This window comes from Oncorhynchus kisutch, linkage group LG30 (genome assembly GCF_002021735.2).
Source record: "Oncorhynchus kisutch isolate 150728-3 linkage group LG30, Okis_V2, whole genome shotgun sequence".
In the NCBI taxonomy this organism is placed as follows: Eukaryota; Metazoa; Chordata; class Actinopteri; order Salmoniformes; family Salmonidae; genus Oncorhynchus; species Oncorhynchus kisutch.
The window spans coordinates 20,208,005-20,223,087 of NC_034203.2; the positions used below are offsets into that span (position 1 = coordinate 20,208,005).

At 42.1% G+C, this 15,083-nt stretch overlaps 1 protein-coding gene across 2 annotated transcripts in view; it reads left to right on the forward strand.

Moving 5' to 3' along the window:
- The window catches only part of LOC109875454 (tenascin-R), a 124,241-nt gene that overhangs the window by 76,352 nt on the left and 32,806 nt on the right, over positions 1 to 15,083 (forward strand). The window contains exons 4-9 of one of the 2 annotated variants that reach the window (XM_031810552.1): positions 5,626 to 5,889; positions 7,082 to 7,197; positions 9,512 to 9,662; positions 12,891 to 13,160; positions 13,606 to 13,809; positions 14,980 to 15,069. In XM_031810552.1, coding sequence (XP_031666412.1) covers positions 5,626 to 5,889; positions 7,082 to 7,197; positions 9,512 to 9,662; positions 12,891 to 13,160; positions 13,606 to 13,809; positions 14,980 to 15,069 — 1,095 coding nt within the window. The remainder of the gene's footprint in view (positions 1 to 5,625; positions 5,890 to 7,081; positions 7,198 to 9,511; positions 9,663 to 12,890; positions 13,161 to 13,605; positions 13,810 to 14,979; positions 15,070 to 15,083) is intronic. The other variant, XM_031810553.1, reaches the window with a different exon arrangement.

Consider the following 15,083-nt stretch of genomic DNA (forward strand, 5'->3'; position numbering starts at 1 on the left):
ACTGAACTGAGTGATGGAAGAGAATATGAATTTGGAATCGATAGCTCAATCCACCAGAGGTAGAAGTAGCTTTGCTTACCCTCCTCGGGAGCCACACGTCTTCACTGTGTCCTCATTCATGTATTCACTCCAAAAAGCATAGCTAACTTCAATGTTGTGTGTCATTTTTAGGATAACCTCATTACAGCAGTTTAAACAATGTAACAATCTTCCATAATGTTGTGTAATTCAATGACCTTTGGCCTATTTAGAATTTCTGATAAACAGTCCCAAAACACTAAACTCTAATTACGCTTTCATAAGTCATTCGCTGCCCTGTAAAAATAAGATCAGTCAAGCAGCGAGTCTGTTTGCTGTGAGCAATAATAAGTGAAATGGATGGAAACGGAAAACAGTGGTGTGATGTGGTACTCAGCTGTGCTGTGGGGCAATGGCCTCATCATTCCAGAGTCCTGACCCTCCTGACCCTCAGTGTAGCGCAGTGCAGCGGTACAATGGTTCACTCCCCTCCTCCCTCTGCTGACCCATCCAAATCAAATCAAATCAAATTGTATTTGTCACATGCAGTGAATACAACAGGTGTAGACTTTACTGTGAAATGCTTACTTGCGAGCCCTTTCCCAACAATGTAGATTAAAAAAGTTAGAACATTTTGCTAAATAAAAAAAGGAAATAGTAACACAATAAAATAACAATAACGAGCTATATACAAGGAGTTCTAATACCTCGTCAATATGCAGGGGTACGAGGTAGTTAAGGTAATTGAGGTAATATATCCATGTAGGTAGGGGTAAAAGTGACTAGGCAATCAGGATAGATAAAAAAACAGAGTAGCAGCAGCGTAGGTGAAGAGTGTGAAAGAGTGTGAAACTGTGTGTGTGTGCGCCTGCGTGTGTATGTGGGGCGTTAATATATATGTGTGTGTGTGTGTATGTGTTTGGTGTGTGTGAGTATATGTAGTGTTTGTATGTGTGTATTGGAGTATCAGTGTAGTATGTGTAAGTGGGTGGGTAGAGTCCAGTGAGTGTGCATAGAGCCAGTGCATGGGGGTCAATGCAAATTGTCCTGATGGCCATTTGTTTAACTGTTTAGCAGTCTTGTGGCTTGGGGGGTAGAAGCTGTTCTCTGTGATTAATGAGAGGCAGCTATACTGTAGGCTTAGTACTGGAGGGAGGGTCTGGCCTGTCTCAAAGACGGTGTCATAGTATTCATAGCTGATTTTGAAAAGGCCTTTGAGAAAGTATGACTAGAATTTATATAAAAATGCCTAATTTTGGAGAATAGTAACCCCAGTTGTAAAATAGTAAATAATGACTACTTCTCAGACAGTACTGTCAAGGGGAGTGAAGCAAGGTTGTCCACTGTCAGCATATCTATTTATTATGGCCATCAAGGTGTTATCTATTCAAATTTTATCCAACAATAATATCAAGAGGTTAGAAATACGCGGCTTAAAAACAAAGGTTGTCATTGTACACTGACTACATGTTTTCTTTTTCATTCGCAATTTGGGTCCCTGCACAGCCTCATAGAGGGTCTAGATAATTGATCTAATCTCTCTGGATAACAACCTAACTATGATAAGTGTACCATATTACGTATTGGATCGATACTGTGTAGTTTACCAATAAAATGGTCTGATGGTGAAGTGGACATACTCAGTATTAATTTCCAGAAAGAAAGAAACAATCTCACTACTATACATTTCAATAGAAAGTTAGAACTTGTTGCCATGGAAAAGTAAAAACCTGTCTATTTGTGGAAAAATCCCCCGCATTAATTTAGTCATATCCCATTTTACCTATTTACTTATGGCTCTGCCTTAAATTATATGAGCAAAAAATATGAAATACTCTCCAGAATATACAGTGCATTCGGAAAGTTTTCAGACCCCTTGACTTTTTTCACATTTTGTTATCTTACAGCCTTATTATGAAATGTATTAAATCTACACACAATACCTCATAATTACAAAGCAAAAAGAGGTATTTAGAATTCTTTGCATATGTAGAAACGGAAATATCACATTTACAGAAGTATTCAGACCCTTTACTCAGTATTTTGTTGAAGCACCTTTGGCAGCACTGGGAGAGCATCCTGACCAGTTGCATCACCACCTGGTATGGCAACTGCTCGGCACTACAGGCGGTAGTGAGTACGGCCCAATACATCACTGGGGCCAAGCTTCCTGCCATCCAGGACCTATATTCCAGGCGGTGTCAAAGGAAGGACCAAATAAAATGTCAAAGACTCCAATCACCCAAGTCATAGATTATTTTCTCTGCTACCGCATGGCAAGCAGTACCAAAGTCTAAGTCCAAAAGGCTCCTTAACAGCTTCTACACCCAAGCCATAAGACTTCTGAACTATTAATCAAATGGCCACCCAGACTATTTACATTGACACTGTGTTTTTACACTGCTGCTACTCGCTGTTTATTATCTATGCATAGTCACTTTACCCTTTATGTACAAATTACCTCGACTAACCTGTACCCCCGCACATTGACTCGGTACAGCTAAAATCAAATCAAATCAAATCACATTTTATTTGTCACATACACATGGTTAGCAGATGTTAATGCGAGTGTAGCGAAATGCTTGTGCTTCTAGTTCCGACAATGCAGTAATAACGAACAAGTAATCTAACTAACAATTCCAAAAAAAACTATTGTCTTATACACAGTGTAAGGGGATAAAGAATATGTACATAAGGATATATGAATGAGTGATGGTACAGAGCAGCATAGGCAAGATACAGTAGATGATATCGAGTACAGTATATACATATGAGATGAGTATGTAAACCAAGTGGCATAGTTAAAGTGGCTAGTGATACATGTATTACATAAGGATTCAGTCGATGATATAGAGTACAGTATCTACGTATGCATATGAGATGAATAATGTAGGGTAAGTAACATTATATAAGGTAACATTGTTTAAAGTGGCTAGTGATATATTTACATCATTTCCCATCAATTCCCATTATTAAAGTGGCTGGAGTAGAGTCAGTGTCATTGACAGTGTGTTGGCAGTAGCCACTCAATGTTAGTGGTGGCTGTTTAACAGTCTGATGGCCTTGAGATAGAAGCTGTTTTTCAGTCTCTCGGTCCCAGCTTTGATGCACCTGTACTGACCTCGCCTTCTGGATGACAGCGGGGTGAACAGGCAGTGGCTCGGGTGGTTGATGTCCTTGATGATCTTTATGGCCTTCCTGTAGCATCGGGTGGTGTAGGTGTCCTGGAGGGCAGGTAGTTTGCCCCCGGTGATGCGTTGTGCAGACCTCACTACCCTCTGGAGAGCCTTGCGGTTGAGGGCGGTGCAGTTGCCATACCAGGCGGTGATACAGCCCGCCAGGATGCTCTCGATTGTGCATCTGTAGAAGTTTGTGAGTGCTTTTGGTGACAAGCCGAATTTCTTCAGCCTCCTGAGGTTGAAGAGGCGCTGCTGCGCCTTCCTCACGATGCTGTCTGTGTGAGTGGACCAATTCAGTTTGTCTGTGATGTGTATGCCGAGGAACTTAAAACTTGCTACCCTCTCCACTACTGTTCCATCGATGTGGATGGGGGGGTGTTCCCTCTGCTGTTTCCTGAAGTCCACAATCATCTCCTTAGTTTTGTTGACGTTGAGTGTGAGGTTATTTTCCTGACACCACACTCCGAGGGCCCTCACCTCCTCCCTGTAGGCCGTCTCGTCGTTGTTGGTAATCAAGCCTACCACTGTTGTGTCGTCCGCAAACTTGATGATTGAGTTGGAGGCGTGCGTGGCCACGCAGTCGTGGGTGAACAGGGAGTACAGGAGAGGGCTCAGAACGCACCCTTGTGGGGCCCCAGTGTTGAGGATCAGCGGGGAGGAGATGTTGTTGCCTACCCTCACCACCTGGGGGCGGCCCGTCAGGAAGTCCAGTACCCAGTTGCACAGGGCGGGGTCGAGACCCAGGGTCTCGAGCTTGATGACGAGCTTGGAGGGTACTATGGTGTTGAATGCCGAGCTGTAGTCGATGAACAGCATTCTCACATAGGTATTCCTCTTGTCCAGATGGGTTAGGGCAGTGTGCAGTGTGGTTGAGATTGCATCGTCTGTGGACCTATTTGGGCGGTAAGCAAATTGGAGTGGGTCTAGGGTGTCAGGTAGGGTGTATATAGCCTTGTTATTGTTATTTTATTTTTTCTTAACTCTATTTCTTGAACTGCATTGTTGGTTAAGGGCTTGTAAGTAAGCATTTTCCGAAGCATTTCGGGAAGGTCTACCTACACCTGTTGTATTCGGTGTGACAAATACAATTTGATATGATTTAAATCTGTAGAAACTATGAGAATGAAAAGGTTCAGAACTTTTGTGAAACATTACAGCACAGTTGAAAAATATATGGCATTTAGTAATCACTGGATGGTTTTCAGAACTAGATGGAAGGGGCTGAGTGTAGCTGAAGGGTGGGACTAAAAAGAAGGAAAAAAATAAGTATATATGTATAGTATGTATACGCTGGAAGTAGAAGCCTTGTCCATTAGTTTACTCCAATTAATCGAGGGGTAGTAGGGTTAGGAAAATATATACATACAGATATATATGTATATGGGCGAATGGAAATTACATTTGCAGAACCCACAATCTGTCTGCAAAATTAAAGCTGATCTACCCCCTAATAAAATGTAAAATACAATAGTAAGACTGCATCTCAAATGGCATCCGATTCCCTTTATAGTGCACTACTTTTAACCAGGGCTCTATGGGACTTGGTCAAAAAGAAGTGCATTACAATTGACAATAAGGTGCCATTTGGGATGTACCCAAAGCTCTTCAGAAGAAACGTTGCTCTAAGCATCTAAGCATTGGCTTCACATGGAGACTCTCTTCATTCTGTTAGAAGGCTTAGTTAAAGTGCTCACTCCCTGTACCCCATATCAATCACCTTACTACTGGTTCACTTTTTTGTGTCTTACTTAAGACTGAATCTGGTCCATGCGATAAATCTTCCTAAGTGATGCCGCAGGACTTCTCCTCCTCACTCCAGGGTCAGTCTCAAGGAGGAGGCAGGCTCGGCTCCATCTGTCATGTGCGTGTGGAAGTAACTCAAACTCTTCCTCGAGTCCCTCAACGGCTCCCCTAGGAGGGTTTAATGCTCCACCACCACCACTGAGCCCAATCTACAGAGGAAAGTCCCACACCAATAGCTGCCTTCAGGACAAGATCTGTTACTCACTCTCTCTGATTGAGTTGTAAACTTATACACTCCTGTTTATGCAGGGCTTCATTTGCATTCTACACTCAAACCCTCTCAGGCTTATGGCATGGCTCTGTCCCAGTTGCCCCCAAGAATATCAATCCCTTCCACGAATCCACTCTCATATACAAGCTTAGTTGTGGTAGTGGCACCACTGGGCTATTGTAAGTTAAAATGTTTCCTCTGCATTTTGGGTCACTTTGGGTGATTTCAACACACATTTGGAAGTCAAGTGCACATCAGAATGTGTTGTTTATACAGTACATGTGGGTCAAGTGGGACATAAGCGAAAATAAGTAAGTCAGTCTTCACCTGCTACAGTAGGGGCAATATAATGCATGGAAGTTCAGGTTTGCAAGGTTTTGATTTCATACTATGCACACAACATTTCATTTACAGTGGCTCCGGATCTGAATCTGCGTGTGCGGGGAGTGACAGAGCGTACCATTGACCTGGAGTGGGAGGGGTCGGTGTTGATGACAGACTACCTAGTCACCTACGTGGCCACCAGCCCAGGTGGGGTCCAGCTGGAGATCAGGGTCCCTGGGAACACCACCACCTGCAGTATTCCAGACCTGGAGCCTGGCATCGAGTACAACATCAACGTCTACGCTGTGCTCAACAACATCATCAGTGTTCCTGCCAATGCTCAGGTGTCAACCTGTGAGTATTTTCTATTTCTATTTTATTTGGGACCTCTGCTTAAGTCCTCCACAAAGTCAAATTTGTTCTGCTTAGGTTTCCTTTCAGGTGTCAACCTGAGTACTACAACATACAGACATCCACTTTCAAATTATCACACTTCTTCTTTTACAGGAAAGTGGTCTTAGAAGGTTTATTGTACCATCACAGACCGGGGAGGGATTTTTGATTTGATTTGATTTATTAGGATCCCCATTAGCCAACGCCAAGGTCAGAACACTTGAAACTTTTCACACGCAAAAGTGATTGTACTATGGACGCTATGGAAAAAAAATGCTACTTGCCAGAATTGAAACATGTCACATAAATTTGACCTACAAACAAAACAACCATTGTTATACTGTATACACTAGGCACCTTGTCCTCACCATTAAAATCTGGGCAGGTTTTCCACAACAACAACGCAAAAACTCACACATACTTTCAGATCATCAAGTTTTGAGAAAAGTCCTGTAAGGAGGAGGCCCATCTTTGCCAACAGGATGTGATTAGACTCTTGCCACCTGCTGGGTATAAATGCCAGATTGGCAAATTGCTGCAGGCTCTCAGTTTCCAGTCAATATTTCTCAGACATATGCAGAACTCTCACTCAGGCCCAGAATAGAACATGTTTATACAGTAAACATTCAATTATCTGTCACGGACTGATTGGGCCTTTGCTAAAAAATTACAACTCTCATCAGCAGGCAACACTCCTGGTTCTGATATTATCACTAATTTTGAAATGATCAAGTAAATAGAGACAGGAGTATGTTCATGCAATTATGCTCAAGTTTTTTTCTCTCTCTCCCTATAATATAATTATTAAGCTTTGAATCATTCATTTTTTGCAAAGTTATTTTATGTTTCATATGACTGATCTGGACATGTTGTGTTTTCATTACGTGTTTATACCTCAAAGATGACCTAATGAAGAAACATTTTATATAGGGACCATGTAAACAATTACTGTATTAATTAAACAGTTTGTTCAAAAGTAATGGATGTGCACCTGCTGCCTGACCTGTTGTAGTCCACTAAGAAAGAAACTTTAGCCACAGAGTGAGGTCCTCTTCCCCCTGCCCCTACGCATGGAAAGCTCTGTAGTAAAAAGGGAGATTTATTGAGCATACAGAAGATGGAGGCCTATAATACAGCTCTCCTTGCCTCAAAGATCTCTCAAATCCAGACGGTTTAGTCTTCAAATCCATCACAGAGACGGCCGTGGAGGTGCAGTGGCAACCGTTCTACTACTCGTTTGATGGCTGGGAAATAAGCTTCATTCCAAAGGTAAGGTTTCACCAACAGAGAGGAGAGATATTTATTCAATACTGGCCACATCGCTAAACATTTGAATGAATGAATGTTGTTACAGGGTAGACATATTGTTACATATATTTGTTACATTTAACAGATGCCCTTATCCAGAGTGACTTACATGAACAATTGGCTACCTGCCACCCTATCTCTAGGATCCCCGACCATGCAGATAATCTTTCTGCCTAGGGATTGGTTGGAAAACTGGTTTGAATTTGAACAAAACTGAAGTTTGTATAAAACATTAATCAAAACCATAGAAATGTTGACATCAACCTTACCTATGGTATTTCTGAAAGAAAAATGTATTCAAGAACAGCTTCCCCATAGAGATGAAAGAATTCAGGTTTGGCGATGTTCTGGGAAGAGCAGTGTGGCACTGTACACAGCAGTATGCTGAACAACAACAACAACAACAAACACACAGTACAATAAAACCTGTCATTTTCAACTCAGTCTGCTTACATCTCAGGAAAGTTCCTTTTGAAATAGCAACATTATATTACTATATTTATTACTACAACATTATATTGCAACATTATATTATATTTTTGATATGATCCATGGTTAGATTTTTACTCTTGGATGGTAGAAATAGTGGAACATTTGGGGAGGGGATTGATTTTTTACCCTTCAACTTAAAGTACCAAATTAGATGATGGATTGCCCAAGGCTTATTGACGATTAGGTGGATCAGCAAGCAGGAGACATTTTCAAACCCATAGCCATATTAGCCACAGGTTCAAAGTTAGGAGAGCTTTCCCTTTAATTCCCTCTATAAACACCAGGTACTCTTATCCTCAGTCCCTCTCTCTATAATTGACTTTCTCCTTTAGGTGTTCCTAGCTAGGAGGATAGAAGTTTGGCTGGGCTCAAGGACTTAAAGCTGGGGCTTTTAGATGAAAAGCATAAATGCCATGGAAACAAACTCGGGAAAGCTCTTTTGGAGGTGACAGACTATGAATACAAAGCAACATGGGAGTATTTGGGTCACAGTGCACTTTAATCTACATCATTGGGTGTGAGGCTGCCTACTACAGTAGACTCTGCTAGCTAGCTCCTTCTCCATAAGGGGTCTGAGTTCAAACTCAACGTCGTCACTTAGAAATCACATTAGAAGTCAGAGTCTCAACCCCTCTGGATTTAATCCAAAATAAAAAATTAACAATAACGTAATGGATGTGAGCATAAAAGTGGCGGCTGGGGACAAACAAGAGTTCACAGTGCCAAAAGCACAAAGAGATGAGAGCTCGCCCACTGAGTCACCCCACACCAACAACCGTTATCTGAGACAAAGTGACCCTGGAATTAATATATTCACAGTTTTTTTTACCCAATATTATCATACCAATGCTTTATTTTTATTTTTTATTTAACTAGGCAAGTCAGTTAAGAACAAATTCTTATTTTCAATGACGGCCTTGGAACAGTGGGTTAACTTCCTGGGGCAGAACAACAGATTCGTACCTTGTCAGCTCGGGGATTTGAACTTGCAACCTTCCGGTTACTAGTCCAATGCTCTAACCAGCAGATAGCCTAGCTGTTCAACCGCTGGGCCAGTAACCGAAAAATCAACACATTACACTGCACCTATCAATCATCATCCTGTCAATCAAACATTGTGCACATCACCCTTTTTACTAAGTCATTTAGCACAGAACTCTTAACAAGACCTGGAGATTAACCACCAAAAGAACAACCAACGCAAGCAGAATTTATCATAAAGCCAATCACAATATCATATTTATAGATGCCATAACTTGGTGCCCGTCAGAGCAGTAAGAGTTGAGTTTTATTCAGATCCTTCCTCTGCATAAACATTTGTCTTCGTGGGGAGTAACTCACATGGAACCATGCATCACTCCTCCATCAACAGCAGGTGGGATTGTTAACCTGTGTATGTATGAGAGGACCAGGGCCAGATTACCGAACAGGCACGCAGGGCACCTTTTTGGGGGGAGGTTGGGGCTCCCCCTGGAGAATGGGGGCTCTCAGATAGCATATGATAGAAAAATGTGTAGAACTGCAGTAAATTGTATTTAAAACTGTCAGTGTCCCAAATGCAGTAGTCTGTCCCAGGAGAGGAGCCCAAGTGAAGCCAGAAAGTGTGTCCCAAATTGCACCTTGTTCCCTTTATAGTGCAGACATTTTTACCAGAGCCTTATTGACCCTGGTCAAAAGTAGTGGACTATATAGGGAATAGGGTTCCATTTGGAAACCATGCTGTATATAACAAGAGGAGCCAAAGTGAAGCCAGAGGGTTCTGCCTGTCTGTGTTCTCTGACAGGACAATGATGGAGGGATGACAGCCCAGCTGCCCAGCACCATTACTTCATTCCACCAGACAGGACTGAGACCAGGGGAGGAGTACACCGTCAACCTGGTAGCTCTCAGGGACCAGGGCCGCAGCCAGCCTGTATCCGCCATCGTCACCACATGTATGTATGGTTTCGTCGGTGATCCCATAAACCTCACAAAGCCATCATTATCAAACTTCTATCTATCTTCTATTATACATAAACATTTGGTTGTAGAAATATCCTTACTTGTGGGTGTTTGAGTGCGTAGACCTGTGGACGTCTCATTGTATGGCATCCATATTAGGAAGTCCCATAGGCTAAACCCTGTGACACTGAAAATGAGTCTCTTTGCCTCTCATATGTTGTCTCTATACGTTCCGGTATCCCCACCCCATACCCTGTTCTCACCATGTGACAGTCTTTAGGCTAATCCGTGTAGCTCAGACAAAGACCACTCAAGATGGGGGAACTCACACATACAAATCTCACACACACCACATGCATCACACAGCTGAGACTAACTGAAAATGTCACCTTGACGAATGGCTTGGTCTGCCAGCAATTATGCACTTAATGTAAACTTCACCCAGGAATTCCTCAGAGTGACAGTTCCAGACAGTAGGAGTAGATTCAATTGAACGTTTCCATAACAATTCAAATTACGTGTCCGCAGTGAAAACACCATCCATTTTCCAACCCTGGCCCACTGTCAGTTGTAATTAAGTAGGCATACATAATTCATGAGCATTCATACATTTTTCAACATATCCACCCGCAGATACCTTATTGGATAAATAAAGACACATTTGAAGTCACTCAATTATTTCTGGGTGTAAAGATTTAGCCATCCTTCTTCGAGGAAAGAGAAAAAAGAAAACAATATCAAACTTCTGGTGAGGGAATGAGGGAATTCATTCTTGGCCAAGAATCTTGAAACCCCTTGTGCAATCTTCAAGGAAACATCATACGCTCTTTTCTGTCAGGTTTGCTGCAGGAAGAGTTTCGAGGTCAGGTACAGTAGGTGTTCCAGGTGTTAATGTTTGGGTCAGAAGCATGGGAGAGGTTTAGCTTCGTTACAAGGTCTGTTGAAGCAGCAGATGTTCCCTGCTGCAGCCTCAGTGAAAAACAAGTTAATTATATGGAAAGCCAATTAGCACACTCTGAGAGACATGTGACTAATCAGACATGTGACTAATCACCACTCTGACATTGTTCCCTCCCAGAATGACAATGCTATGAAATAAGTGTTCTGTTCAGTAGATCTACACTGCAGCAAATGTTCCTCCACCTCCAATAATGTTTTTTTAATGCTCATATAGCCAACAGCATAATGTGTTTTTTCCCCCAGACGTAATCTAATTATTGTTGGATCCACACAATTGACATGGGGACAATTTGATTATTGGGTGTATTTTCGGTACCTATTTCTATAACGCCCCAAGTCTCTTGTGTTGTTTTACATGGTCAGCAATTAATTAACTGCATTCACTGCCAACAGCTTCATTTTACCTTTATAAATGTGATTCAAATTTCAGAAAGGCACTCACATGGTATATCTGGTATATCTTCTTGCAGGTGCATAGGAACAAAGCGATAATTTCAAAGAAAAGTGAAACCTGCACACTGCTCTTCCTAGTATCACTTTCTTTTAAGCTTATGTTTCTAAATGTGCAAATCCGTGTTTTTGTATCAATTCTGGTGCTTTTTGGTACACAACTAGACATGACTACCTCATGTCGTGTTAGTGTGAATTGTACATACAGTACCAATCAAAAGTTTGGACACACCTACTCATTCAAGGGTTTTTCTTTATTTTAACTATTTTCTACCTTGTAGAAAAATAGTGAAAACATCAAAACTATGAAGTAACACATATGGAATTATGTAGTAAACCAAAAAGTGTTTTCAAATCAAAATATATTTAATATTTGACGTTCTTCAAAGTAGCCACCCTTTGCCTTGATGACAGCTTTGCACACTCTTGGCATTCTCTCAACCAGCTTCACCTGGAATGCTTTTCCAACAGTCTTGAAGGAGTTCCCACATATGCTGAGCATTTGTTGGCTGCTTTTCCTTCACTCTGCAGTCCAACTCATCCCAAACCATCTCAATTGAGTTGAGGTCGGGTGATTGTGGAGGCCAGGTCATCTGATGGAGACCTTCATCACTCTCCTTCCTGGTCAAATAGCCTTTACACAGCCTGGAGGTGTGTTGGGTTATTGTCATGTTGAAAAACAAATGATAGTCCCACTAAGTGCAAACCAGATGGGATGGTGTATCGCTGCAGATTGCTGTGGTAGACACGCTGGTTAAGTGTGCCTTGAATTCTAAATAAAAAACAAACAGTACCACCAGCAAGCACCCCCATACCATCACACCTCCTCCTCCATGCTTCACGGTGGGAACCACACATGCAGAAATCCTCCGTTCACCTACTCTGCGTCTCACAAAGACACAGAGGTTGGAACCAAAAATCTAAATTTTGGACTCATCAGACCAAGGACAGATTTCCACCGGTCTAATGTCCATTGATCGTGTTTCTTGGTCCAAGCAATTCTCTTATTCTTATTGGTGTCCTTTAGTAGTGATTTCTTTGCAGCAATTCGACCATGAAGGCCTGATTCACTTAGTCTCCTTTGAACAGTTGATGTTGAGATGTGTCTGTTACTTGAACTCTGTGAAGCATTTATTTGGGCTTCAATTTCTGAGACTGGTAACTCTAATGAACTTATCCTCTGCAGCAGAGGTAACACTGGGTCTTCCTTTCCTGTGATGGTCCTCATGAGAGACAGTTTCATCATAGCACTTGATGGTTTTTGCGACTGCACTTGAAGAAACTTTAAAAGTTCTTGACATTTTCCAGATTGACTGATCTTCATGTCTTAATGTAATGATGGACTGTCGTTTCTCTTATTTGAGCTGTTGTTGCCGTAATATGGACCTGGTCTTTAACCAAATAGTGCTATCTTCTGTATACCACCCCTACCTTGTCATGACACAACTGATTGGCTCAAACGCATTAAGAAGGAAAGAGAAATCACAAATGAACTTTTAACAAGTCATACCTGTTAATTGAAATGCATTCCAGGTGACTACCTCATGAAGCTGGTTGAGAGAATGCCAAGAGTGTGTAATGCTGTCATCAAGGCAAATGGTGGCTTTTTCGTTTTCTACATTATTCCATGTGTTAATCCGAAGTGTTCATGTCTTCACTATTATTATACAATGTAGAAAATAGTAAAAATAAAGAAAAACCCTGAAATGAATAGGTGTCCAAACTTCTGACTGGTACTGTATGCTAACTACCCATATGGATCTCTCGATCATGAACCCTGTCTCCATATTTATCTATGCTATCCCTTACAGTGATTGATGGGCCGACTCAGCTGATAGTACGTGACGTCTCGGACACGGTGGCCTTCGTGGAGTGGACCAATCCCAAGGCTAAGATCGACCAGATAGTACTGCGTTATGGCCTGGTGGGGGGTGACGGGCCTAAGACCACCTTCCGTCTGCAGCCCACCCTCAGCCAGTACTCCCTGCAGGTGCTGAGACCAGGCTCGCGTTACGAGGTGTCCATCAGTGGTGTTCGCAAGGGCAATGAGAGTGGAACCATCTCCACAGAATTCAGTACCGGTGAGGACCGTCAAAAACAGCTGGACCATACAACAGCTGCTTCTAGATCATTGTGAATGCCATGTTTGATGGATTAAGTGTATTTCATGTGAACACAAACAACACTTTATACATAACTCTACATTCTTCAAATATACTGTACTATTTGTTAAGCTCTTTACATTTTCACAATGTCTTCCATTACAAATACATTAAAGAATGCCAAACATATAGGCCTACTGGTATGCTTTTTAAATATGTATTCAGGGCAGAAACAATACCAGTCATAGCCATCTAAATAAGTGTAGCTTTGAATGTAATATTTTAAAATCTATTATTATCCATAATTATTTTCTATTTCTATGGTCATATCGTCATGTTTTACTATCTGACTGACTGATGAAACTGCATGTGGAAACCATGTCCAACTTCTGATGATTGGTCTCAGTGGCCCAAACATTGTCAGTTCTGTTGTTCCTCTCAGAGATCGACGCACCCAAGAACCTGCAGGTGCTGTCCAAGGCCTCCACCACCCTGGAGCTGGAATGGGACAACAGCGAGGTGGAAGTAGAGGGGTACCAGGTGGTCTACAGCACCCTGGCAGGGGACCGGTATGATAAGGTCATCGTTCCACGCAACGATGGACCCACCAGCAGAACCACACTCACTGGTGGGGATAACTTTAGTTCATATTACACCTCTGTTTTTAGGACAAATAATATAATGTGGGGCCTCCGAAGTTGCAGAGTGGTCTAAGGCACTGCATCACAGTGCTGAGGCACGACTATAGCCTCGGGTTCGATCCCAAGCTGTGTCACAACCGGTCATGACCGAGAGCCCCATGGGGCGGCACATAATTTGCCCAGCGTTGTCTGGGTTAGGGGAGGGTTAGTCCGTGGGCCATTTCCTTGGCTCATTGTGCTCTAGCGACTCCTTGTGGCGGGCTGGGTGCCTGCAAGCTAACCAAGCTTGGGAGTTGGATGGTGTTTCCTTTGACACATTGGTTCAGCTGGCTTCCGGATTAAGCGAGCAGTGTGTTAAGAAGCAACTTGGCTTGGCCGGTCATGTTTCGGAGGATGCATGACTCTCAACCTAATATCTCCCGAGTCCTTGGGGAGTTGCAGCAATAAGACAAGATCATAACTACCAATTGGATATTACGAAAAATGGGGTAAAAAATATATATATATAAGATAACGTTCATGCTTTAGTGTGATATGATAAGGACGTCTGTTGAATAACTGAGCGAGATTCTAATGTCGTGGATTTTTATTTCAATTCTTATCAAAGTACTGATAGGTTTCCAGACATGAGTTTTCAGATGTCTGTCTTATGTAAAGGTAATATCAGAATAAGGGAACGCATTGTCTGTGGGATGACAGCTATCAATGCTTTCCTCTCTCCATTTCTGTAACCTTATCAGCTCACTGATGTAATAGCAATTTTTACTTTACTGATTAATTATGCAGTTGAAAAAAGGTTAACACAGATCTTAAGAAAACGTATTGATGAACAGGGTATTTGGCAAGCTCTTCATTTTTAACGCAGTTTTTAATAGGCAGGTCTGTAAGGCTCCATCTGCTTGCTAATCCTTTCTCTTTAATATCATCATACTGTATTGTCCGCCAGGGTATTGCATGGAGAGATTCATTCACATCACCAGCTAATGTTTAATCGTTTTCTATTCACATACTAATTAAAATCAATAGTTGGCTCGGTGTCTTGTGTCTCTCATCGTCCATCTGTCATACTCTCATACACACTCTCTTTCTCCCTCGCTCTCTCTCCCTCTATCTTCCTCCCTTTCTCTCCCTCTCTCTTCCTCACTCTCTACCCACAGACTTGTTGCCAGGTACAGAGTATGGCATTGGTATTTCGGCCATGCTTGGCACCAACCGGAGTTCTCCTGCCACAATGAACGCCAGAACTGGTAAGTGAGTTAAT